The following is a 26,564-nucleotide window of genomic DNA, read 5'->3' on the forward strand; positions in this document are numbered from 1 at the left end:
CCAAGGTTCTAACTGGGTTCTTACAGGTGGGCGGGTGCGTCTAGGAGCATTTGTGTTAAGTAACCAGGATGCTATTCCCAACATGGAACCATAGACTTGTAAAGTTGGAAGGGACCACAAGGGTCACCCAGTCCGACCCTCTGTAATGCAGGAATCTTTTTGCCCAATGTGGGGCTCGAACTCACAATCCTTACATTTGAGATTCTCGTGCTCTATCAACTGAGCTGTCCTGAATCAAGATTTTGACAGTAACACCAGGCATGTCGACAGGGAATTCCCTGTTTGAAGGATTATTACTTTGCAACCTCCATTTTGAAAATTAACTGGTTAGAAATACCATGTCTCACATAATACTAAGAGCTCATCACAGTGTTCCCTTACCCCATTGGAAGCCAGCACATCCTCAGTCTCGTCATCTCTGTTGTTGGCTTGGATTTCAAAGGGATTCCCTCCATTACAGTACTGCTCAAACAGAGTTATGGTTCTTTCTATTTCTGAAGCAGGCTGCTTGCTTGGCGACACAGAAGGGGAACGGGACTGTGCCATGAACTTAAATTCCTATTAACACAAAACAGGTGATATATAGGCTCTGTCATGCAGTTTAAATATTGATCCACATAATAAAGGAGTGGTTTCTTGACAAGCACTGTGGTGTTTGCCTTTCAGCTAACATGGCTTTCCTTCTTTCATTTCATTTTATTTTTAAAGACTGCAAATGTAACCATTAATTTGATGCTTGTCTAATTCTAACACACTTGCCCAATTACTTCAGGCAAAACACCCCCTGCAGCTTGGAAATGAAAGACTTTCAAAACACATATTAAGTTCATTAGTGAAGCATCGTGATGAATTACGTTACGGCAGACTTTTTAAAAAGCAAATTATGAGAATTACAATGCCTCTGCATTTACAGCTGCTTAAAAATCAATCAATATAAATGGCTGCTAAAAGTGAATTTTAACAAGTTTTCTTTTTATCATAGCATCTGGTTTTATCACTATCTTAAATGCTGGAAATAGAATGGGATGCACAAATGCTGATTGAAGACTCTATTTGGACATCATGCAAAACCATTGTTTAGCATAACAAGAACAAACCACTGTTACCCTCATGTTCCCTATATTGCGCCCCTGCAACTGCAAGTTTGGAAGCTTTTGCTTCCAGTTTGATCACAGCTTGTCCCATCATCCAGATTTGACAAACTATGGTTCACCTTAACTGTGGTTCATCTTAAACAAGCCAAATTCAAAACACTGGCTATGAAGCTTGCTTGTTTAAAAAAACGATAACTAACATTACACATAGTTTAAGTTTATATAACATGCGGAACTGTGCTAAGCTTCCATCAGAAGTGATAACTTCCAGTCCTCACAGTCACACTAAATGAGGAATACGTGCAAGGTTCACTGCAGCTTGTTCTTATCAAACAAAACAATTGCTTGGAATGATGTTCAAAGGCAGCAGAAGGGCTGAATCCAGTAAACAAAAAGACCACTCCCACATATATACCTTGCCCCCAAGTTCACACACTGCTGTTAACAGGTAGGCTCCACAACAGCTGTCATGCTTCCATTTGTGCAAGACACTGCATAAAATCTGTAGCGAAAGCAAACCATCGCATTTGGATTTACAGCACAAGGTGCAAAAGAGCTTATTGGCAAGTGAAAAACACCTTGCACATCCAAGAACTTCTTTTAAAATTTGGTCCTTCCTATTCTGAATACAAAATGCATACGGTGCTTTAAGGTATCACCACACTGTGTTTTGTTTCCCTAGCACAACACAGTCACAGCAAATGTACAGCGAAAGTCAAGATAGCGGCAAACCCTTCAACAGTCTTGGCCAAAGTAGCCTTAACCATTTATGTTAAGCATTCGCCCCATTCCTGCTTTTTAACATGGCTTCGACTTACATGAAGCTGTAATATGCTGAAGCTTGATTTCACAGGACAAAGCTCCCACGTCTCGTTCTCCAAGAACATTCGCAGTTCTTCGAGGCGGGTTCTAAAACAAAGTTTAGTGTCAGCAAAGGGTGTAACAAGTCAACTATATTGAGAAATTAAGAACCTAGCTGCAGTTCCATTAAATCAAATTCTGCTATTCTTTAATAATCATCCGTTAATGAGCTAATCACGTCTCTACTACATGGTTCTCCAAAATGGATATCTAGCAGTCGCATAGGAGCCAAATGAGAAGGAAAGGACTGAGGGGTGAGATAAACTGTTTCCTACCCATGTTTTCATGAAGCTTAAGCAACAACAAAAAAGGAAATACCTACACAAGCCCTCCCTGGGTAGAGTGATGAACAGAGTAGTAGATCCTCTGCAATAAAAATATGCAAATTGTGTACCAATGGTCAGAACTGGGGAAATTTAGTACAGTGGTACCTTGGTTCTCAAACTTAATCCGTTCCAGAAGTCTGTTCCAAAACCAAAAGCATTCCAAAACCAAGGCAAGCTTTCTCATAGAAAGTAATGCAAAACGGACTAATCCGTACCAGACTTTTAAAAGCAACCCCTAAAATAGCAATTTAACATGAATTTTACTATCTAATGAGACCATTGATCCATAAAATGAAAGCAATAAACAATGTACTGCAGTCACACAATCAATCAATCAATCAATCAATCAATATCTGAACTGGTTTCCACACAAAACAAAAAGAGCTGCAAAAACAAAAACGCAAAATAAACAGCAAAAACAGACAGACCTCAGCGTAACACTCGGCCAGCTTAGCCCAGCCCCCTTCCTCCTCTAGGCAGGGCAGGAAGAAGCACCGCCGCAGTATGGAGGGGGGGATGGAATGGCACATGGGGGGAAATGGCGCAGCCCGAATGAACAGATTCCCCATGCCAATCCATGGACAGTCCACAGATCAGATTCTGAAGGCAACTGGGCCTGATCCGGCCCACGGTCCTCAGTTTGCTGACCCCCTGTTCTCAAGCTTTGGGGTCAATACTGACACCTAGTCACTTGGCAAGTTGATTATCTGTATCTTCCTGATAAGTGATGAAATCTTGGAAGCAGGCAGCAATCAATATCTCCTTGCCACTTAGAAAGGTATCGTCCTGCCAAGAGGTTACATGCACACTGCAGTTGATTAAAACTTGACAGATGGATATATGTATTCACTGGTCATTTTCACCTGCAATGTTAAACCTGTCAAGTTCAGTTTTGTTTTCAAAAAATCTCATCATAGAATTATGCACAAATTGGGAATTGTGGTTTTACAACAAGAAATCGTTAAACAAGTCAGCTCTATAACTCATTATAGATTTTATAATGAATTAATTTTTGAATGCTGTATTATTTTACTGTTGTTAGCCGCTCTGAGCCCAGCTTTGGCTGGGGAGGGTGGGATATAAATATTATTGTTGTTGTTGTTGTTGTTGTTGTTAGAAGCTGGCTCACTTAGCAACTAGCTATTACTTACTGTAAAAGCACAATCCACAGTTCATGTGTCACAATGCTAAACATGAGATTCTTTGAAAACAGAAATAAACTTGGTAGAAGTCTTCCTTCCACCTGTACAGAAGGAGGGGAGGGGAAGGCATGAGTCCCGTGTTTCACTCAGGCACGTTGTCACCCAGAAAGCATGCAAACCTAGCCAGTCTCTTACAAAACCAGATTAAAAGCCACAGTTCTCTATATTTCCTTTGTATGATGCAAAAGCACAAATGCACATTTTGTTCTGTTTCCAGAAGTTCTTTTTCCTCAGATCTAAACAGTCATGCCAAGAATTCAAGAAAAATGGGGGGGGGGCGGGAATTGGCGGCAATGAAATATTCTCAGACAAGATCAAAGCTTTAAAAACCAAAAGTCTTGAGTCTTAAAAAGAAAAATTAATTGGCAGTGCTTTCCAGGCAATCAATAAAAAACACTGCTTAAATAAAACAGCATAAGCTTTGCTAATATGTTCACCACTGTTCGCATATTGCAAGGAGAAATGTGCTCTGAGCTAATTGATATCCTTCTCATTTGGCTAAAAAGGGTGGGGAAGGGGAACTCAATTTTCAAAGGGTATGACATAACACATGTCTTTTTATCAAGAACTATAGAAGCTGTCCATCAATCAACAAGTGCAATTCAACAAGTATCTAGAAGAGGCTTTGTTTGGGTGGCCAACAAGATAACAGCTCTAATAATCTTCATCACTCTGAATCCCAGGAAGTTTGTTCCTATTCTAACTCTGCATTTTGAAACAGAGCATTATGAGCTTTTCAGCTCTTCTGCTTCTCACTCTCTGTCTTTCCAGAAGTCAATCTGTTGGTCTAGGCAGACCAATGCCTATGAACTCCTTGCATACATTATTCACTGGTTTACTATTTTTATGCTTTGTAAGCGGCCTTCTATTCCAAAAAGCGATTTCATGTAAGAGATTTATATTGTAATAAATGCAACCTCTGTTTTAATCCAAAATGGGACTTGCCCCTTTCTAACCACTATGCAAGACAACATTCCCATGGTATGCCACAAACCTAGGTCCAAGATCTGGAGAAATCACACTTCAGCTGGTGATATGTGTACACTTGTGTTTCCAGTAATGTATGATCAAGAATGAGTGTAGACTCAGCAACAAGGCATGCTCTGTTTCCAAGAGGCATGTATTACTTGAGTTCCCAAATCGCAGAGGCAAATCTACCAGTTCCTTCCTTCTGAATCCCTGAGCCACTCTTACCTGAAAGGTCCTTTACGAGTAAGGCTGTCAATTATCACCCCCAGCACTCAAACACTTATTCTCAAAAATAATGCTACTTCCCAATAAAATTGCTTAATACATTCAGTCTATGTCATAGGTTATATAAATCAATGTTCTTAATGGCAACTCTATATTACAGCTTTTTGATGGAATCACTGTATCTATAGCCCACCTGTCTACATATGTCAAGATGAACAAATGGAAGACAATGCTCTTTAAAGAGCTACCAACTGGGTAGCTCTTATGAACTAATACATCTACAAAAGTATCTAACGGTTCTTAATTAAAGCACACAATGAGGAGTAAGAGCCGTATCCACTTGAAGTCAAAAGCCTAAAACTCCTGAAAGCTTTAGGTGATTCAAGCTCTAATACACATACAATATTTTTACAGTCCAATGGAAATTGCTACATCTTCAAAGGGCTTTGTAGACAACATTAGCCCATCAAATCTCTACAGCACCCATTCAACATCAGTACGCAACAATCACCGTCAGTCCAAATTATTACCCAGTAGGTAAAAGCACTGAAATGGATCAAGTTTCTTCCTCAATAGGCTATGCAAAAACAATGATAAATGTTTTAAAATTACCTTTTGGCAGCAATTGCCAAACCCTGTATGTTCAACAGTCACAATGTTCTCCCTATATTTTCTGTTATGTGTTTGAAAATACAAGGCAATCTTCTCTGAAGCAAGCATTTAGAGATTTAAGCTGTGACATGTTTAAAGTAGACCACGGTACACAATGTGGTGCCCTCCAGATGTTGTTGGACTTCAGTTCCCATCAGCCCCAGCCGACATGGGCAACAGTCAAGAGATTATGTGAGCTAGGAGTCCACGGACACCTGGAGGGCACAGTGCTAGCTCTCCCTGCAATAGACAATAGCTCAAATGGCAGACCAAATGAAGAAGGTCCCCAGTTGAGTCCAGTTGTAGGTGTAGGAAACCTGTGGCCCTCTGGAGTTGCTGAAGTACCATTCTCATCATTCCTGGCCACTGGCCATGGTGGCTTGGGCTGATGGGAATTGTTTCCATTCAGAAACATCTGGAGGGCCAAAGGTTCCCCACGCCTGAGTTAAAAGAATCAAAGAGCAGGTGACATGGAAGACCTCCGCCTGAGACCCTGAGGTGCTCCTGCCAGCTGGATTAGACAACACAGGTGCACAGGTGGTCAAACAGCCTGCCCTGGTATAAGGCATCTTCCTCTGTCCCTGTGGCAAATCTAGCCTTGCTACTATGTAGTGAAAACAGTAGCTGGGAACCAGGCACGCGACAGGAATTTATGGGAAATGTTACTAAAAATATGTCCCCATAACACCAATGCATTAAAGTAAACTACAGCAAGCCCGCAACTTGCACACATTTAACTTGTTTGCATTCAACTTTATGTGTGTGGCAAATAGATAAATAGATATATCAATAGATGGTGGAGTTCTGAGAAAAATGACTTTGGCAATCCGACCTGCCAATGAGCCCAATGCATTTTAACTATACATGATCTTGGCTTTAGGCGCAATGGGGTCCCTTTACCTTTTACCTTTACCTTATGGAATGCAAACCCCCACTTCAGTTGCAGGCTTACTGTACTATGCACCTTGTAAAATAAAGTTTTGAGAAAGAACATTGATAAAATTTAAACATTTCATACAGAGCATTATTTTGCAAACATAAAAATGTTTTGCATTTATGGTCTGCACTTAACGACCTGAAAACCTGAAAGGGACGTCGACCTCCTACAACAACTAGCCTACTATTGTAGCTCTTACCTGTGATAGTTCTTGAAATAATTCACACTTTGTTTTCTAATGGATTCTTGCAAAACCTCCGACTTGCTGCCACAAAACTCTTCACCAACCTGCATCAGCCTACAGAAGAGGATTTTCTGATTATACATTCAAGTCAAGAATTAGATTATTCATTTCAACTACAGGTTGGGCTTCAGGTAGGCACTGTTGAAAGAGAAGCCCACATGGAACGGCCTGCATCCTCTTTTCATACTGTGGGCCATCTGTCTGTATAAAGCAGAAAACCAAAGGCAAGGGAGATTTCTACACAAGCAATTGAAAATATCTAGAACGCTGGAGTTTTGCACTCCAAACATGGATTGGATTATTCATCATCACTCTTACTCCCAAGGAGGAAAAATGGAAGCACTTATCAGGGTGAATGATACAAATTTCCTAGATTTGGTAGCGAGGAGAAAGGAAGATCTGTAGACTCACACTTTGGAGGGCATTTGTATTACTTATCAAAATTAACATTTCAAGGCAACCTTAAATTAAGCAAGGCATACAATTTCAGCTACTGTTCTCTGGAGAATACATTCTGTGATTCAGTTAGTTCAGCATTCTAATTACTAACAACAGTTAACACTTCAGCCTGTTTTATCACCATACTTCCCCAACCCTCATTCCTTCAACTCTGGAAGCTTTATTTCTGTAAAGGAACTTTCACAATTTTCTCAGCAGATTAAACATAAAATGGTGAAGGATCCTCAAAGAAAGGTATGCAGTTAAGACTCCTACTCGTCTGGTGCAGATGAGAACTAATGCTAGTAGACACTAAGATTGCTCCGATGCACATTAAGGCATTTGATTCTCCTAAAACATAGTGGTCTGATTTAAATCAGAATATTTGGAACATAAAGCCGATGCAGTTTCCTCAAAGTAAAGCAATGTACATAAGTTTATTTCGGCATTTCCTAACCTAGCGCCCGCCAGAGGTTTTTGGACTAGGCTTGTTTAAAGTACACTAAGAATGACTCAGATGTTGGAAAAACTAGTCCAGTTAATCAGTGAAGCAATTTTAAATAACACAGAAGTGAAGAAACAGCCATGCTATGACTTATGCTGCTGCCACAACCAAACAATATTTGAAAAAAATTCTTAGAATTCAACCCACACACAAAAAGCTTTATTGTGTTAACTTCCACTTTGTCTCTTTATCAGAACAAATGGCCCCTGAAAATACCTGCTGACAATATCCAGGACGAAGATGAAGTCATCGTATTTGAAGTTAGACATGTCTGTGCCAAGCAAATAGGTCTTCACTTTCAGCTGGACATCCTGCAGAAAAGCAAACATATTGAAATTGGGTATGTTTAGCCTACCAAAGATATGGTTAAGAGGCAATATGATAGCCGTCTTCAAGGATCTGAAGAGTTGTCACATAGATGACAGAGCAAATTTGTTTCTGCTGCTCCAGAGCATAGGCCCAAATCCCACAGGTTCAAAGGATAAGAAAAGGGATTTAGATTAAATGTTTGGTACAACGTCTTGACACTATGCACTGTTCAGCAGTGGAACAGATTGCCTTAGAAGGTTGGACACCCACCTACTGGGGATATAGCGTGGTTAAGATGGCCCTTGAGCTCTCTTCCAACTCTATGATGAAGCAGATGCCATCATAGCATTTGATGTATTTGCTACCTATGATAAATGGCTGAAACCTTTCGAGGGATACTCAGTCCTGGATCTAAACAAATCAAATAACCAACACTTGAGGAGTGGGTTAAAGTTGTTTATTCAAAGTTACTTCTAATTTGTGAAGAACTTGCAGCCTCCATATATAACATAGTCTGCATCTAACTGGTTTTGCAATCACATTGCTACCACTACATTTTATAAGGCAAAACATCCATGAACAAGAGGGGAGGTGTCATGAGGTTTGGGGAATCCTAAGGTTTGGAGAGGTACTGTTTGGGGTGGGAAACAGAAAACCAGAGGGACGCAGTGGGAAATGGAGTGCAACAGAGAATCAACAAGAGAAACATTCTTTCCCAAAGAATGTTCTATGTACTGTCCATTCAAGAGAAATTGACGTTTTCATCATTTCATGCTCTTTAAACTCAATTTTAAGAACATGAAAGCATGCGACAGAAACGAACCTATTTTTCTCTGATACTATGAACAACCAGAGATAATGGGGGGGGGGTTACATTCTTTCCTAAAAGTCCAATTAATGTTTTTCAAAAATGAGCATTTGCTGGGGGTGGAAAGCATTTTGCCAATTTAAAACGAACCTGCCATATTCGCGAAAGTCCATGTTCCAATTTCTTTTTCACGTAGCTGCGGTCAAAATTGGTCTCCTCAGCACCCATGACATTGCTTCCATCTGGAAAATAATGTATGTGTTTCACATGTAAGCTGACAAGGAAGAGGGATTCACTGTGTCTGTGTGTGTGTGCGCACACGCGCTTTATTTTAATGTGAGACAAAATTTCACATCCTTTAGGCTCACTTCACACTCCACGACAATAATAGCAAGCCCACACCCCAAATCCCATAATGTGGCAGAGACAATGCCGCCACACTGACCTAAAATGAAGGGCATTAACCAAGACTCGCTGATCTGGGCAGTGAGGCGATGATAGCAGGCCCACTCAACATGCACCACACCCACAATGTCCCACCACCCCCAATACATGGTGCCTCCATAGCAAAGGCATAAAAAGTAGTAACAATAAGAATAATGCTCTAATAAGGTGTGCCGCACAATCCTTTTGTGTGCTTACTCAGAAGCAGGGCTTATTTTCAGCCGGAACTCACTGGAACTCAGTTCCGGCACCTCTCAGGTTAGAAACCATTGCCATTCTAAAAGAACAAGGAAGGTGTTCGTGGTGAGTTCCGGCACCTCTTTTTCTAGAAAAATAGCACTGTTCAGATGTAATTCTCATTTTCTCCAGGAGGATTACTCGCTAAAAAGTTTGTTTAGGATTTCAGTTTCAGAGCGTTCACACAGGCTAGATATTCACTATTATAATGCTTCATTAAGTAACAACTGCGAAATCCCTCAAGCTCCTGAAATAGTAGGTTGAGAGAGAGAGAGAGAGAGAGAGAGAGATCAACTGTGCCTAACAATTTTCATTTACAAAAAAAAAAATCATAAATAGCATTTTATACAGGTTCTTTATTCCAAATCTTACTGTTTCCCTGATGGATATTGGAAGAGCTTTTGTCCTATTGTTCATACAGCCCTGACTACATTTTTCACATTCTGAAACTAACTCAAAATACATATTTTATTCAGATAATACATTCAGATAGCATAACCAGTTCCTACCAGAAGACGAAGGAGGTTCACCGTGATCATATTTTTCATGCCACTCCATGGTTCGGTAGTAACTGAGCATGACCTCCCACAGGGCTTTGCAGAGGTCAGCAAGGCAAGGAATGTAACTGTCTGACGTAATGTGCTAAGGAACATACAAGCAAGATCTGTGATGTTTTTCTTCATTCTAAGTTTTGTCAAATGCAAAATTTGTATGCAGAAGGAATATGACAAATACACACATACAACATCTGTACAATATGGCCTATATGCTGTACTGTTTTTAAATTGCTGTACTGTTTTTAACATTTGATTGGGAGCCGCCCAGAGTGGCTGGGGAGACTCAGCCAGATGGGCAGGGTATAAATAGATTATTATTATTATTATTATTATTATTATTATTATTATTAGCAGTAGTAGTAGATGTCACACACAATGAAAAGAATACAGTGGTGCCCCGCAAGACGAATGCCTCGCAAGACGAAAAACCCGCTAGACGAAAGGGTTTTCCATTTTTCGATGCACTTCGCAAGACGAATTTCCCTATGGGCTTGCTTCGCAAGACGAAAATGTCTTGCGAGTCTTGCGATTTTTTCTGCTCCCCCCCTTTTCTAAGCTGCTAAGCCGCTAATAGCCTTTTAGCCGCTAAGCTGCTAAGCCTTTAATAGCCGCTAAACCGCTAAACCGCTAATAGTGCTAATCCGCTAATCCGCTAATAGGGTTGCTTCGCAAGACGGAAAAACCACTAGACGAAGAGACTCGCAGAATGGATTATTTTCGTCTTGCGAGGCACCACTGTAATACAGAATGAGGGAAACCACCCCATCCCCTAGATTTTTTTAAACACACACACACACTTTTCCCCTTTCAAGCTGTGGAATGCCACATGGACTGCAAATAAAACAAAAAACTGTTCGCTTTCAGTAACAAACGAAATGGGCAAGTGCACATGCCAATAATTTAGTTTAAAGTATTAGTTAATTTTGTATTGGTTAAGAGGCAGAAGAGCCTAAACGCATTCAAGAACACTTCCAATTTGCCAAGAGATTGTACATAACAATTAACAGGGCTTTAAATACACCATTGATTTAAAAACGCCATGCTTTTTGGCACTCAAAAACTTGAAGTGTTCTTCCAGTCCTGCCAATAAAGCTAAATAAATTAAGGAGGCGCAACGTTTTAAACACTTCAGTGAAAGAAAGAATTATTTTGAAGTGTCCAAATAAGCTAGGATGCTGATTTGGTATATAAACCATTCTTTTCACGGAAAGGCTGCTAAGAGTGAATTCACACCACAATATTCTTCTCACACAGTTTTTAATGGATGAGATGCATTCATGCAGCAGAGCTAGAGAAAAAAAGTATTTGATAAAATCTCCCCACCCACTGCCCCCAGGGGGTCCCTCCCCCACTCATCCACTAGGCTTTCTTAAAAGCTTAAAAGCTCCCATTGACTTTTCCCCCCAACTAATTGCTGTGCAGAAGGGCCATTTCCAGGGTGGGTCAGTGCACAGGAAAGGAAGGGTTAACTCTTCCCTTCCAGCCATGATCCCCACCCCCACCAAATCCCCCACTACAAGGAAGCATTTAAAACGCTCCCATTGGCTACTAATCCTGATGACTATGTTCTAATGTTCTACCTTCATGGTGAGAGACAATATGCTTCTGAGTATCAGTTGCTAGAAATTCCTTGCCATTTTTTTTCTTCAAACGTGGCCTATACATGCAAACACAAAGTGTCCCAAGCCTTTATACGACTACGTACCATGCACAGGTCCTTGTACTGAAGCTTCTGAAACTTGGTGTCTGTGTTTCCCGCACACAGCTCTACGTAACCGAGAACAACTTGGAATACAGTGTTGTGAATGGCTTGAGTAAAGTGCATGTGCAGTTGGTCCATGGCTGTCTGAAGAGAAAGGATGGGGAGAGTCATCAATGCATAATGGAAAGCCAGTTCCATCTTCCTGTTCCTTAAGTCACAGACTGTAATTCTAGGCAACAGCCTTCAGACACTCAAGTAGCTTCCGTGGCACTTAGTGACTTTTTCAGCTTCAGGTGATAAGCCAGCAATGACCATACTTGGTTGGAGATAACTTAGACACATTTGCCCATACTCTAGGAACTTTTAGGCTATTGCATTGTATTGTGTGTAGGATTGCCTTTAAAAATGGCTCAGAAACTGTGGTTGGTTCGAAACAGAACCACAAGACTATTAACCAGGACTGAGCAACGCTTTACCAGCTGCACTGGCCCCCAGTAATCTCCCAAGATCCATTTAAACTGCTAGTTTTAAATGGTTTGGGACCTGATTAAAAGAAAGATCACCTCCCCCCCCCCTGCCACGTCTACCTAATTCTTATTAACAGAGGTCCTGGCATGGGTGTCCCCCACCAAGCAAAGTGAGGCTACAAAGGAGAGGAGGAGGGCCTTTATTGTGGTGGCACCACCAGACTATGAAACAGTCTCTGCAGAGAGGCTGGCCTGCCACCTTTTTGGCATCAGTGAATATCTTTTATATTCCGCCAGGATTTTAATAGTGTTTTGGGTTATTGTGACTTAGTGTGGTTTTAACCCGAGCTATAACCTGTTTCTGCTTTGCAGTCTGTTTGTTTTGCAGGGCAAAATTTTAGTTGTGAGTTTGTTTTTGCTTATTGCAAATTTTAATTGCTCTTATTATTGATCGGCGGAGATATCAATCTTCTCTTCCTCTTAGCCCAAGAACCAACGAAATAATAACTAAATAAATAACACACAGCCTCCGCTGAAACAAGATGTAAAGAGAAGGAGTAACGCTGGTCCTGGAAGCGGGAGAGCAGGTGTAATTTTGAAAAGTACCCTTTAGTGGGCTGTTTGTATGTGAGAGGCATGGGCCTATAAGCCTTACAAAAGAAAACACCCAAGGCTTAATAATGCAGCTGGAAATCAGATGAGCCGTAGATAAGGAAATGAATGGACTATAAAAGATTATTGCAAATGTGACACTAGAGAACAGTAAATCCTCTTGTGGTCTAGTCAAACACACAATTATCATATTTTCCCCCAAAACAGGGTTCAACAAATGGAGAGGTCCTTTAAGGAAAGCAGAACCAAGAAATGGAGTGAAGGAAAAGAATAAATGTGCAGTAGGTGATTGGCAAACCTGCCACTGAGCAAAAGCCAGCCAGGCTTGTTTGCCAACACAAGACACCCTGAGCATTCTTGCCCAGATATATTCTGCCTGCCAGCCAGAGAACTAGTGAGCATGTGCCATAAACATTTATATTTCCAACTAGGGAACACTGGATGCAATGCTAGCTACACTTAACAGCAAGATATGTGCATGTGCAAGGCATCCATCCTGGGTGGTTCAACGGCTGAACAAACCAGGGATGAGCGCACTAAGGGAGTAATCATTTACTAAGAACTGATTTTCTTTCAGTCGTGTTTTTATTTTATTAACTCCCAGGGTCTGTATGTATTCCATCACTAGTGTCTATTGACAGAAGCAACCTGCCTATAATCTGTTAGATAGTACTGAGTTTGCAGAGAATGTATTTGACCATTTTGGTTGTTTCTACATTATAAGCATTTTTCGCCACCAAAGCAGATAGCTCGCATGGTTAAGACAAGCTAGCCTGCTTCATAAGCAAGACGTAACAACAAACAGGGAATGCTCACCTGCGTTTTCCCAAGTAGTCTGTAAGCCTGCTGCACCTTGGTATAGTGGCTGATGTCAAAGTTCTTGCAGATTTTGGAAAGCGCGACATCTAACTGCTCCTAAAATGTCAAGTCATGAATATTCAGTAAAATGAAATAGCTATACAGATTGAAAAGATATGATTTATATGGAGACATTCATGTATCATAAGAAAGCAAAATGCAATATAATCATCTGAACAGATGAAGTGCCCCTTAGCCAAGGTATTCACTCTGTCAAAAAAATCAATAGACTGCATTCTCACCTCAATTTGCTCCAAAGTGTCCTGTAGTTTTGAATTCAATTCACTACGAAACAATAAAGTCCAACATTAGATCTTTTAGAACCAAGCCAACAAGTTATACAAGTGTTTCGGGCTGTGATGAATGTTGCGGTACATCAGTGCAATTGGGCAGATCTTTTATAGAATAGAGTTTCTGCCAGCAATGCTGTAAGATGACTGAAGAGACACACACCCCACCACCTGCCAAAACCACATCTCTAAAAGAGATCTATTATCCTCAAATCATCTCTGTAGGCCATTAGACACAGAAGCGTCCGTGCTCAAGTGAGCAGCTTATTTATTTTTATATAAGATTTCTTACCCACCCTTCACCTTATGGTCCCAGAACTACTTACAATAATAAAACATGCAGCTTTAGAAACAAATAAAGCTATTGCAATTATAAAACACATGAAACTGTTTCAAATGAAAAAGCCTACAAACTGTATGTCCCATGCAACCCCCAAGAATCCTCTCTGAATCTTAGAATCTTTCATTCTGTGACAAAATTTTGACATTTGCTCAGACCCTGAACAGAAATCTACCAAAAGCTGATGGATTTTCCAGATTGCAATTTTCCTCACATCTAGACTTGCATTGCATGACAAAACTAAATCAGGGAAAGGAAATAATTAAAGTATTATTATAAAACCCAGTTATTTCTCTCTCTCCCCCCCCCCCACTTTAAGCTTCATGATCACAATGATGCGCTAAGGAAGGCATTGCAAAGTAGCTTAATTTTGCAGCACAACTAAGCCACATGCACTGAAATGATGCCTCGCGGTTAATGAGCACTGTGTATTTTATAGGTGGTTTAAGCAACCAAAGTATGGATGTCTTTTTAAAGCGTGCATGCTGAATTTTATGCTGAATTTTAATACTTGTGCTCTGTACATTGCACTTTTCGGTTAATTTGTTACATGCATGAATTAATGAGAAAAGGTACAATGAGAAATCCTGGATGGTCATTCAATATTTTACAAGACAACCCACCCACAAAGAAACGTCTTAAAGCAGCACCATAATGTGCTACATATATCAATACTGCATAGTAAGAAGAACCTTGCTGGATGAGGCCAAAGACAGCAGCCAACCAACCAGGCACCTATGACACCTGAGTTCAACAGCACTCTCTTCACTCGTGATTGCCAGCAACTGATATTCAGAGGTATGATGCCTCCAACACGGGAGGGTAGAAGAGAGCCTTATCCTCGAGCTCAGAGCTTTCCAAACATTTCACGTTGGTGACACACTTTTCAGACTTGCATCATTTCATGACACAGTGATTCAGTTTTACTAGCAAACCAGAGGTTAAACTAACCCCTTTCCAGCTCAAGGAGGAGCATGGAGAGCATTCGCATGACACATCTACACGCTGCAGCCGACACACTTAACGTGTCACAGCACCATGTCTGGTGCCAGCCCCTGGCAAAATCATACACCTCTTTTCCCTCTGATGAGACTTTGCTGCTAGATGGTCTTCCGCGGTCTTATATGCTTTACCTTACAAAGGCACTTCTTCTGCACCACTGTTAGAGGAGGTCTTCGTTCTCATGCTCCAGGGAGGAATGGTACTGGAATGCAAAAACCTTCAAGCAATGTTGGCCCACCAGAGGGAGAAGAGGCGCCTTTGAAAGGTAAGCAGATGGAGCTCTGAGACGTAGGTTTTCTTCCCTACTATGGCCCTGAAAAGGACGCAGGTGGCACTGTGGGTTAAACCACAGAGCCTAGGACTTGCCGATCAGAAGGTTGACGGTTCGAATCCCTGCGACGGGGTGAGCTCCCATTGCTCGGTCCCAGTTCCTGCCAACCTAGCAGTTCAAATGCATGTCAAAGTGCAAGTAGATCAATAGGTAATACCTTCTCTGGCGGGAAGGTAAACAACATTTCCGTGCGCTGCTCTGGTTCCCCAGAAGCGGCTTAGTCATGCTGGCCACATGACCCAGAAGCTATACGCCGGCTCCCTCAGCCAATAAAGGGAGATGAGCGCCACAACCCCAGAGCTGGCCACGACTGGACCTAATGGTCAGGGGTCCCTTTACCTTTACCGCCCTGTAACTTCCTGAAAAGCTGGGTTGGGCCTTGAATTCATACAGGATACAAACCATGCCAGAAATAGTCTATGAGTGTTGTTGCATGCTGCCACTGACTATGGCTGGCGTACCCCCCCCCCACTAAGGGAAAGGCACCCTGCGCCATCACAGAGGACTGCAGGACACATATCTGAGTATTTGCTGGGTGCAGTCATGGTGAAAGCTACGGGAGACATATTCATTTCCTCTGCTTCTGGCATAGTACAACCAGAATGCAGTATCCATTTCAGATACAAAATATATACAATCCAAAAATTATTATTTAAAAAAATACTTGATCCATCTCTGACAGTGGGGAAAATATAGTCAGGAGGAGGAACAAAAGAAAAGAAGGCTTATTTTACAAGCCTCCTTTTGTTCTTGCCACTCTTTCCCACACCGGGCTTTTCACATATAGACCCTGTGAGAATAATTCATTCCATCTAGAGCTGATTATTTTCCACACAAATTGTTTCTTTGGTGCATCGTGTACTATAGCGAAGGGGAGTGATATACCTCAAATTCGCTTTGTTCATATCAAGAGCAAATTGACAGAATTCCACAGCGCACAGCTCAAATCCATAACACGTGACAAAATGAAATATAACAATCCCTGGGCGTAACAATTTGATCTTTCAAAGACGCAATTAACTGTGCCAACACGTTAATTCATGGCATTCATTTTATTCAGCCAATTAATTAAGGCATATTAAGAGGGCCCTGTTTGTATCCTTGCCTGCCTTAATCTGGCATGAAACAAAAGGGAGCAACATCATGCCAGCACGGAAAAAGCAGCAAAAAGTACAATCAAGAATATTAAAGAAACTCCAATTATGGATATATCTAATTTCAGTATTTACTTAAAGAATAAATAAATCACAATACACTTTGAGAGGCATGTCCGAGACAACATATTTATAATAATATTGTTTAACTTAACTGATTTCATTTTTTTATTTATTCTTATATTCTGCTTTTCTCATTTTTTGCAATAGAAAATCTATTGAAAAATGTAGCAGCAGAGCAGGATTGGGCCGGGCAGAGGCATCCATCTGCTACTACCTGCAAAATAACAGCAGCATCACTCTGCTAGCGTGGAGCTCCCCCTTCTCCTGTCTACTGGATGGCCGAAAGTGCTGCCAGCAGGACGCCCTCCCAGCAGAAAGCTCCCAAACAGGGCTTTCATGGGGTGGGACTGAGGTGGCCCAAGATTCATTGGATTCTGTGATGGCATCAAGCCCAATTCAGGCCTGATCACAGCACTGTGATTTGCTTCCTTGACCCCACCTGTGTGGAAGTGCTGTAGATCTGTAAAGCCCCAGTAGACCAGGAGGGAGAAGTTTAGATCGCTCCATAAGAAAGGAATATAAAATATAGATGGATGAGAGAAGGCCAGAGCTTAAGGGCCTCGTTCCGCCTTTCCTTCAGCAACAAGACACTGCAAAAGGAGTCCTACAGCCTGATTGGCAGTTGGGCCAGACAAGCAACTGGAAGGGGCCGGATTCTGGCCTCTCTTCTCCACTTAATTAGCTAAACTGGGGCTTTTCTCAGTGGGCTAGGCTTGCACTTTTGACTCTGCCAATATTTTTCATTTCTCCCGCTAACCTGAAGTACAATGCAATGAAACAGAACACCTGTTCAATAATTAAGCAGCATCAATATACAAATGTCACTAGCAAACCCATCAATGATGTATGGTTTTACGCATTTGAATGTCTGCAAGATTAATAAGGCTGCTGTGCATTTATTTCAATTACAAGAGTCTAGCCCATTGTTAAATACACAGACACATGTACACAGAGGTACAAAAGATTAATGGTGTGCCAAGGCAATCGGCTAAGAATTTTTATTTGTAAATATGCAAGAAGCATTTGGCACAGCCGCACAATTGTTGCCCAGACTATGCCCACCTCGTCACTTGGATGAACATTTGCAGCTTTCTCATACCAACGCTGAGCCCTAACGTTTTGTGGTGGCTCCAAAAACATTCTATCCAGCACCAGCAATCAGAACACCTAGGAAGCTGGGAAACAGAACTACTAATCACTGCCACCTCCCAGCACTTCCCTGCTCCCTTATCTTAGGAATCATCATGCAAAATTAAATTATGATAGATTAAGCGGTGGCCATATGCACAGCCAACAGATGAGCAACTTTCTACTGGAAAGCCCGGGGATTCTTAGAAACCAAAAAGTACTAAGATTTGGAAAGAGATAGTGTAATTTGTTAGATTCTAGGGCTGGTACACGCATATGCACAGACACACACACAATCTGTGGGCCCAGATCAGTACTAAATCTGGATCCTGCACTGAATCCATTGCTTTAAATGTGTTTTAAATTTACGGTGTGTATGCAGCCTCAGATGCAAATCCAAGTGCATCCAGATTATATGTGTTTGGGATTGCAGCTGTACACAGATACCAAGATGAACACAATATACAGCACCACTTTTTAGCCTTCAGTGGCAATCAGTTCATATTAAAAAGAAAGTGCTACCTTGCAAAACTGTTCAGCCATGTGGCGCTTTCTTTATGAGCAGCCGCTATGTGCAGCAAGTCAGGAAATTATACAGAAAGTTAATTGCACTTTACAGGCCTTTTAAAAACAAACACCACACACACACACCAAAACTTGTTTTTTCAAGATGGAAAATTAATCTCCAGTGCTGGGGCCCAGTAAATTATAATTAGTGAGGCGTTCCCTAAAGAATCGCACACTCCTTCATTGTCCCTGTGTGCCTGAAGGACAAAAATCAACTCTGGAAGACGCCTGTTGCGTTACCTGATGCAACTGTAGTGTTTGAAAGTGCTAGCTGCTTTCTGGCATTCCAGGCAGAGCTGGATAGCCCCAGGGTAATCCTCCTCCTGTGGGAAATAAGACGTAGAATAAGAACTCAACAACACTGACATTGAGTTTATTAAAGAAAAAAACCTGTGAGCACTGCATTTCCTGAGAGAAGGCTCTCTGATCTGCTCAAGACAGCTGTGCTTGATGTTTCCAGTCTTTGCAACCCAACAGTATAGCTCATTTGGTAGAGCATGAGGCTCTTAATCTCGAAGGTCATGGGTTCAAGCCCCATGTCGGGCAAAAAAGTCCCTGCACTGCAGGGGGTTGGACCAGATGACCCTCAAGGTCCCTTCCCATTATGATTCTGTGATTCTATCCTGCACTGCAGGGGGCTGGACTAGATGACCCTTGGGGTCCCTTCCAACTATACAGTTCTATGGCTTGCTGTGGGTGGTTATGAAAGCACAAACTATTGGCCTTCAGACACAGGAGGGGTAAGTCCACAACCCAGGAGGCTGCCAAACATTTATAAAATAGTAACAATTTCACCTCTCTCCCACGTAAGCCTAATCTGTGATTGGTTCTTCTTAAAAGTAGGCATAACAATTAAGACAGCTGATGCAACACAGGAGCATACAAGATCAGCCAAGGCCTGGCCTCGCTCTTCAAAGGGAGTTATAGCCCACAGATGGGCCAAGATGGCAGCCCCTAATACAGTTAGAATGCATGTGAACAAAAAGATGTTCCCTTCAATTACAATTAAATTATAGTCCGGTTATATTCTTACCTCCAACATTTCACTTAAGCGGACATCAGTTTGTTGCTGGAAATTAAAAGGAGGGAGAGGTCACTGCACAGCACACTAGAGAAATGATTTCTATAGTTGAAAACATGAAACTCTGCTCCTACCAGGGTTTTTATCGTTCTCAGAGATTTTAGCAGCCCCATCAGCAACTGGCGTTTTCGTTGATTGGCAAGGAGGCCCAAGCTGGCTTGAGTAAAACCCTCTTTTGCTGTGCTCAGATGTCTGCAGAAGTCAAATAATATATATTTTTTCATAATGAAAGAGTAACTCTCATGGAATACAATAAGGCTTGTGTATAAAAATGAGCAATGCTATGCTGTGTTCTAAAGCAAAGACCAGTACTGATAAACAATGCAGAGAAATTATAAAACACACACATATGCACGCACACATCTGCTCCAAACGCAAAGGAATCTCTTCACACACCCTTCAAACAATATTTGCAAAATACTGCTTTATTTTATACTAATTCCAGGCCACCTTTCCACTCACTGCCCATCCAAGGAGGCTTGCAACATATCATCAAATCACTCCCCACACAAAGAATACCCAATAAAAACCCTCAGCCAGCCAATTAACACACTTTTCATACCAATGACAAACCACAATACAGACTGTAAAACCTCAATAATGAATCAGCTACTCAGAAAAGGTATGTCTTTAGGGCAGGTTTCCTCAAACTCGGCCCTCCAGATGTTTTGAGACTAAAATTCCCATCATCCCTGACCACTTGTCCTGCTAGCTAGGGATCATGGGAGTTGTAGGCCAAAAACGTCTGGAGGGCCAAGTTTGAGGAAGCCTGCTTTAGGGCTTGCTGAAAGGCTTGAAGCATGGGAAACCAGAACAGATCAATTGGCTGAGAGATCAAAAAGCAACGGTGCTACCACAAAAGATCCCCTGCCTTGTGGCCACTAATCTCACTGATCTAGGAGGTGGACATATGAGGAGAGCATCTGTTTTTGATCACAATGTGTGGGCAACTAGTATGGTGCTAATGGTCAACAAAATAGCTTGAGCCCAAATCAAAACCTTAAAATTGGGTTCTGATAGGCACCTGCAGCTGGTCCAGTAAGTGTGTGACAGAATCTGAATGTCTCCGTCCCATCAGGGTGATGGCAACCATGTTCTGAACCAGCTTTAAACACGATTTTCAAAAAGTCTCCAAAGGCAGTCCAATGGCCACAGGTGGAGGAAACGTCACCTAACACTGTCCTTTGAGAATAACTATTTATGAAGGAAGAGTCGCCATAAAACAGTGCCCCCCTAAACCCACCCCAGAAGCATACAGTGGTATCAAAAGCTACTGAGATGTCCAGGAGAACACTAACATTCCCTCCCATGCATTCTCTGGTATATCACCCATCAAGGTAACAAAGGCTGTTTCCGTTCAATACCTAGGTCTGAACCCAGATTGGAGTGGATCCAAACAGAGGCAAACTCTTGATTCATATATCACACCAAAACAGGGTTAAGGACGATTAACTTTGATCGGCACAATGTCAGCCTTGTAAGTAAGCACACAGAAGTTACCAGCCTGCAAAAATGTTTACTAGCTTGTAGCTAATAAATGTAGCCAATAAAGACATTCGCAAGAGGTGAAGTTTTAAATTGCCTATTTTTGTCTAAACCTGAAATATATAGCTAAAGGAAAGTAGCAGCAAAAGTAAAGGCAGCTAGAAAACTACTTTAAAATGATACTTTTTTCATTTTGTAAAGCAAAACAAGCATCAGTAAAAGGGTGCACTATACCGTCTTCCATTTGTGCAAATAACAGCAGCTAATTGGAGGCTAGTCTGTAAGGATGTAACTCGTTCAAGCTCCTGCAGAAAGACAAAAGCAGCAATTTATTTCTCCAAGGATACAAAGCAATTGGCTTAAAAGGAGACGCCCTCTTACAAAATGTACCAATAATTTACATTCAGTCCATTCCTTTTAAAAAATAAAAAATAAAAATAAAAATTGAACATCATAGTAAGTAAAAGCTGTGTATTGATATGTCTTGGTTTAGGTCCATGTATGCACCAAGATGACTCACAGTACAATTCTGCACACACATAAAGCACTTGGCTCACATTGAAGCTTTGAAAGATTATGACCTCTATGGAGTTAAGCTCTACAATTTATAGACTTGTCATTCTGAAAATAAAATCACATTTCAAACTGCACAGTTTGGGATCCATTTTTATTTTTATTTTTTTGGTCATACTGGAAATCTCTAAATGGCAGAATTCAGCATTTGTTTTTTCAGAAACCATAAATAATATATTAAGTTCATGAGACAGGAAAATAAGAAAATAGGGCTGCTGGATCTGGCCAATAGCCCAGCACAGGGCAGCATCCTGGCCTCACAGTGGCAGACATATGCCTACAGGAAGACCACAGCCAGGTCCTGAGTGCAGCAGCACTCTCCTCTCTTACTTAAAAATAATAAACAAGCACACAGTGGATTTCATTAATTTACCTTGACATATGAAGGTTGTTTTTCGAGTATCAAGTCTGCAACTTTTTTAGATACCTTAAAGAAAACATTCAAGTTACGAAGCAGCAGATATAAGCAGGGTACTATTTTAAAAGAACAGGTTGACAGGAAGCACTTAGAACCTCTTCAAAAAAATTCAGTAAGTCCTCCACAACATTAGATTATATCTACATTAAAATATTTGCATGTAAAAAATGATAAACACTCCAAAAATGATGGCCATATATGAAGCAAATACATGAGAACTTACAGGCTCTCATTGGAAACCAGTAGCAGAATCTAAATTAACCTCCCACCCCATTTCAAATTGAAAGATACTCTTGAATAAAAATTGAGAGACATACAACAATGAAGCTTAATATAGTCATTTTACCTTGCCATTAATATATAATCATATATGATTCATCTATAAAAGAGATTTAAATAAATCCACATTTGTGGCAGAGATGCCATCCTAAAAGCAATTTACGGAATGCAGCAATGACTATTTGTGTACCAATGTTAATTTATTACTTTTCTTTTAATGCGCTGTATGTTTTTTCCTCTTTCCACTACTTCTGAGTTCCAGTAAATGCAATGCTAGTGCACCTGGTACTCAGCCAGCAAGGAACAAAATAAGCGTAGTTAAGCCATAATCTGTGGTACTAGAAGAGACACACAAGTCACGACACTGGATTCTTTGCCTTAAAAAGCATTAACATCTGCAAATTTGCCCATACCATCCAGATTATAATGTGCAGCCTCAAGAGAACTGGAAACCCTCTTCCCCCGTGTGTGTGTGTGTGTGTGTGTCCCATGCTTGCACAATTCAATGGATGCCTTTATTTAACATAAACTAGTCCACCCAAGCAGGCCAAGCCCAAACCTATAAGAGATGCAGAATAGCTAGCTAATCCGAACTGGCTAGTTCGGATTGGCCCTCCAGATGTTGATGAACTACAAACCTCATCATCCCACACCATTGGTCATGCTTGCTGGGGCTGATGGGATGTGTAGTTCAGCAACATCCAAAAGGTTCCCCACCCCAACCAGTTAAGGAACCATGTGAAAAGCAATTGTTCATACTACACCAGAAGTTGAATCTAGAGATTGCCCTTCTGTGAACGATAGGATTGCTGCCCTTTGTGGAAGGGAGAGCCAAAGGAGGTTCGCAATGGAGGAAAGGCGGCGTGGAGGCAAATTCCTGATTCCTCCTTTCCCCTGTTGCCCCCGCATGCCAGATGAAGGGACCCCCGTCTTTCCAGAGCAGATTTTTAGGGGGCATGGGAAGTGGGATGGGAAATCAGCAAAAGTCACATTATCCTGCCACCATTTCTTCAACAGGAGTGTCCCATATGTGGACCACTACCGTTGAGAAGTCTGGATCCAACCCCAAAGAAACGAAACTGCAACACAATCAGAGTCTGCCTTCTCCCACCCTGAACTTTAGATTTTGCTTCAACATAAAAACACACAAAGCTGTCTTATACCAAGCAAGATTACTAGTCCTTATACCACAAGCATGTTATCTGAGGTCTCTTTCAATTGGGCATACCAGGGATAGACTACTACGGAACCTTCTACATGCAGGGCCTACACCAACATTTCTCAACCTGGTGTGCAACATATATTCTTCAAGTTCCAAACTCCTGTTCAACATGGCCAATGGTCTGGAATTATGGGAGCTGGAGTCGAAGAACCTCTGGAAGACACCAGGTTGAAGAAGGCGGTCCCATGCTATGACATAGACCAATAGCTCTCCCCCACGAAATTCCCAACGCACAGGGGTACTAGAGGCTGCCCTTGAAGCAAGGAGGGACACATAAGATTATCTGAAGAAGGAGGAAAGAGAGCAAGGATTGGAGCACAAGCTAAGGACCAGACAGCAGCTAAACTCGGATAGAAAAGTGGTAGACAGCGGCCCTTGCTTCAATTAAAATTTACAGGTCCGCACTGAAATATGTGGCATTGTTTTCAGAGGTTGTGTTAAAGCCATCTCTCTCTTTTTTTAGTTCTAACAACAACAAAAAAGAGAGAAGTTTATGTGGCTCTCATTGAACGGATTGGAGAGAAGGGGAGAGAAAGCAGTTCCGACTCACAGCAGCTTGCTGTTGCTTGAGTTTGTCTCTGTATTCTTCCAGTTCTTGAAGACTAAGAACAGGAGGCAGCTTCTGCAGGTAAAGCATAAATAAATTCCAGTTAAATCTCCTGAGATAAACATCACACAATTGCTGAATTATTTAAAAGGCCCAATGAGCACTGGGACACCGCCCACCCAGCATCACCACCATGGGTGTTAGTGGGCTTTGGAGGCGTTCTACCAAAACAACAAAAGGACAGATAAATTTATTTTGAACATTAAAACAAAAGCAGATTCGGTACTATGAAGCCCAGCATGTGTGTGTACATCAGAAATCTTTGTCATTCTAATCCAAATAATTATCTTACCTCCAACTCATACTTAACAATGTCAAAGGAATCACTGGAAAAATAGACTTCTTCAATGCTGTTAATTAATTCTTGCTGAGCTTGAGGATCAGTTGGTTGTTCCCGCAGCTCTCTAAGTTCCTCCTTAAACACACAATAGGTTCAAATAAAGTGTTATATACTGGACAGTGATGTACTGCCAACGCAATTTAGCCTTCCAAAGGATATTTGCAATACAAACCAGGATGGAGGATTAGGTATGCAGCAAATGGGAACAGTATTTTCTTATGTTTTGAATAAAGAAACACTTTTTGACACTTTGTCTTGGCGAAATGTCGCTACTTTTCTTTCAAAATGCAGAATGTTTTTCTGTAAACCTTCACTACACCTACTGGCAAATTAAGACACTTTGCTTCTGGGTCTGCCTCTGAGGAACCTCAACTGTTTAGGCCCCTAACCCACACACACACACAGCGCGTATCATTCTATCATTTTTAACCAATTATGCAAAACTTGAAAGTGAAACTGTTCTGCCTTAAGAGGTGCCTCACAATCTGAGGCCCTAAAATGTAGCTTGCTTAGTTTGTGAGCAAATCTGTCACTGCCGTTGGAGGAAACCGGGTTTCCCTTCAGGCCTTCCAAAGTTCAAGCACTGACAGTTGAGGTTCCTCAGAGGCAGACCCAGAAGCAACGTGTCCCCACTTCACTAGGGCACGGGACAAATGTCTCATGCACTCTCTAAATGGTTACCAGACCAAACAAGTGGTCTGGCACCATCAACCACCTAAACCACAGGTTGTCCAATCTTGCCCCCCTTCTAATAGCAAAGGAAAAAAAGATTTTCACTGTCCCACGCTGCGTACCTTACAAAACATAAGCTAGAGACAGTTGCCTGGACGAGTTTTCTTTTACGCTGGCTAAACATTTGTAAAGATAAGTAAAGATACTTTACTTAGCAAAGTTCTGTCAGACTCCTTCCCTTCCCCAGGGCTACAACTGTTTTGCACACAGATACAGCCAACTCGGTCTTTCAGAGGATCTCCTGGGCGCTGCGGCTTTCCCAATCACCAAGGCTATGTTAAAAACCAGGGTGTGGGACATAGATCACCAGGAACTAATCTCAGCTGTGGAAAAAACATGTTCCCCTCTTTATTTTTGACTCTCTTGGGCGCAGGAATTTAACCTTAATTATTTACAATTTTTGTTTAACCCGCAAGAAGGGTTTTTTCGCTGGCTGGGTTCAATTCTAATCCTTCTAACCTCCTTTGGGGTAGGTTTGCGGGTTTGGCAGAAGGAGATAGGATCTGCCCATGCGATGCCCACCTGGTGGAAACTCTAGCTGACATGGCCCTTAAATGTAAAATGTATGATGATCTCCACCAACAATTTCTAGACCATCTATGTATTCCAACATGGAAACCAGAGACAGAGGTTATACACTTCTTATTACAGGTTAGAGACCAGGAGCTCACCAAGATAGTAGCTAAGTTCCTCTATTCGATTTTTTGCCGCCGAAGTACGCTACAGGATCCTGCCCTTGCTGGAGACCCACAGAGATGAAATAGATTGCTCTTCTTTTCTTCCCTTTGGCAAATGACTGTACTGTTGAAATGGCGACGAGATCGCACTAGCCTATTTATTCTGAGTGTTTGTATGTGATGCCAATAAAGGTTTGATGATGGTGATGAATAGCAATGGGGGGAAAGGGGGACCCTACATTTGCTGCTCTCTGTTGTCCTAAGAAAAACAGACCTGCTCTATTAAGGCAAAATGAAACAGTGGGATATTCTGCTAATCTTCCAGCAGAACACGGAGGGCCGATTTTGGCAGCTCCTAACACTATCATTATGTGGCCGTGCACCTACACATGCAATTATATATCTCATTAGTACGGCAGCCTCTATGCCGAGCAACAGTAAAGTTGCTAGTGGATAGTTTTAATATATTTTATGAGACACAGAGATATTTAATTTGTCACTTTTCAATTTCACACAGCTGCAGAACACATCCAACATGTTACTTGAAAACAGAATAATAGTTCTACAACATCTCAGATTTAATTAACAGTACCTGAATATTTAATAGACCTCTGCCTGAAATAAAAAAATAAGATTTTCTCTAGTCTAATCATCACAGTACGATTGCATAAAACATTAATTTGACTGCTCTAAAAGCTATTCCATTAATTTCTCAACTTGAGCTCACCGTGCATGACTAATTAACAGCTTAACCAAAGAGAAACCAATCAAGAAATAGAAAGCAGCAATCGCACAACCATCAGTTCACATGTAACACTAAGCAAACCAC

At 41.4% G+C, this 26,564-nt stretch overlaps 1 protein-coding gene across 1 annotated transcript in view; it reads right to left on the reverse strand.

Annotated features, from left to right (window-relative positions):
- The window catches only part of VPS50 (VPS50 subunit of EARP/GARPII complex), a 76,467-nt gene that overhangs the window by 35,059 nt on the left and 14,844 nt on the right, over positions 1 to 26,564 (reverse strand). The window contains exons 3-18 of the mRNA XM_082194144.1: positions 24,279 to 24,401; positions 23,930 to 24,001; positions 21,834 to 21,887; positions 21,122 to 21,192; positions 19,477 to 19,594; positions 19,355 to 19,390; positions 18,562 to 18,644; positions 13,689 to 13,731; positions 13,405 to 13,503; positions 11,513 to 11,653; positions 9,760 to 9,892; positions 8,720 to 8,811; positions 7,669 to 7,763; positions 6,465 to 6,563; positions 1,913 to 2,003; positions 382 to 558 (exon numbers count right to left, since the gene is read on the reverse strand). Of these exons, the coding sequence (XP_082050270.1) occupies positions 382 to 558; positions 1,913 to 2,003; positions 6,465 to 6,563; positions 7,669 to 7,763; positions 8,720 to 8,811; positions 9,760 to 9,892; positions 11,513 to 11,653; positions 13,405 to 13,503; positions 13,689 to 13,731; positions 18,562 to 18,644; positions 19,355 to 19,390; positions 19,477 to 19,594; positions 21,122 to 21,192; positions 21,834 to 21,887; positions 23,930 to 24,001; positions 24,279 to 24,401 (1,527 nt within the window). The remainder of the gene's footprint in view (positions 1 to 381; positions 559 to 1,912; positions 2,004 to 6,464; positions 6,564 to 7,668; positions 7,764 to 8,719; positions 8,812 to 9,759; positions 9,893 to 11,512; positions 11,654 to 13,404; positions 13,504 to 13,688; positions 13,732 to 18,561; positions 18,645 to 19,354; positions 19,391 to 19,476; positions 19,595 to 21,121; positions 21,193 to 21,833; positions 21,888 to 23,929; positions 24,002 to 24,278; positions 24,402 to 26,564) is intronic.

The sequence above is a fragment of the Podarcis vaucheri genome (assembly GCF_965113315.1).
Source record: "Podarcis vaucheri genome assembly, chromosome: 12".
Classification (NCBI taxonomy): domain Eukaryota; kingdom Metazoa; phylum Chordata; class Lepidosauria; order Squamata; family Lacertidae; genus Podarcis; species Podarcis vaucheri.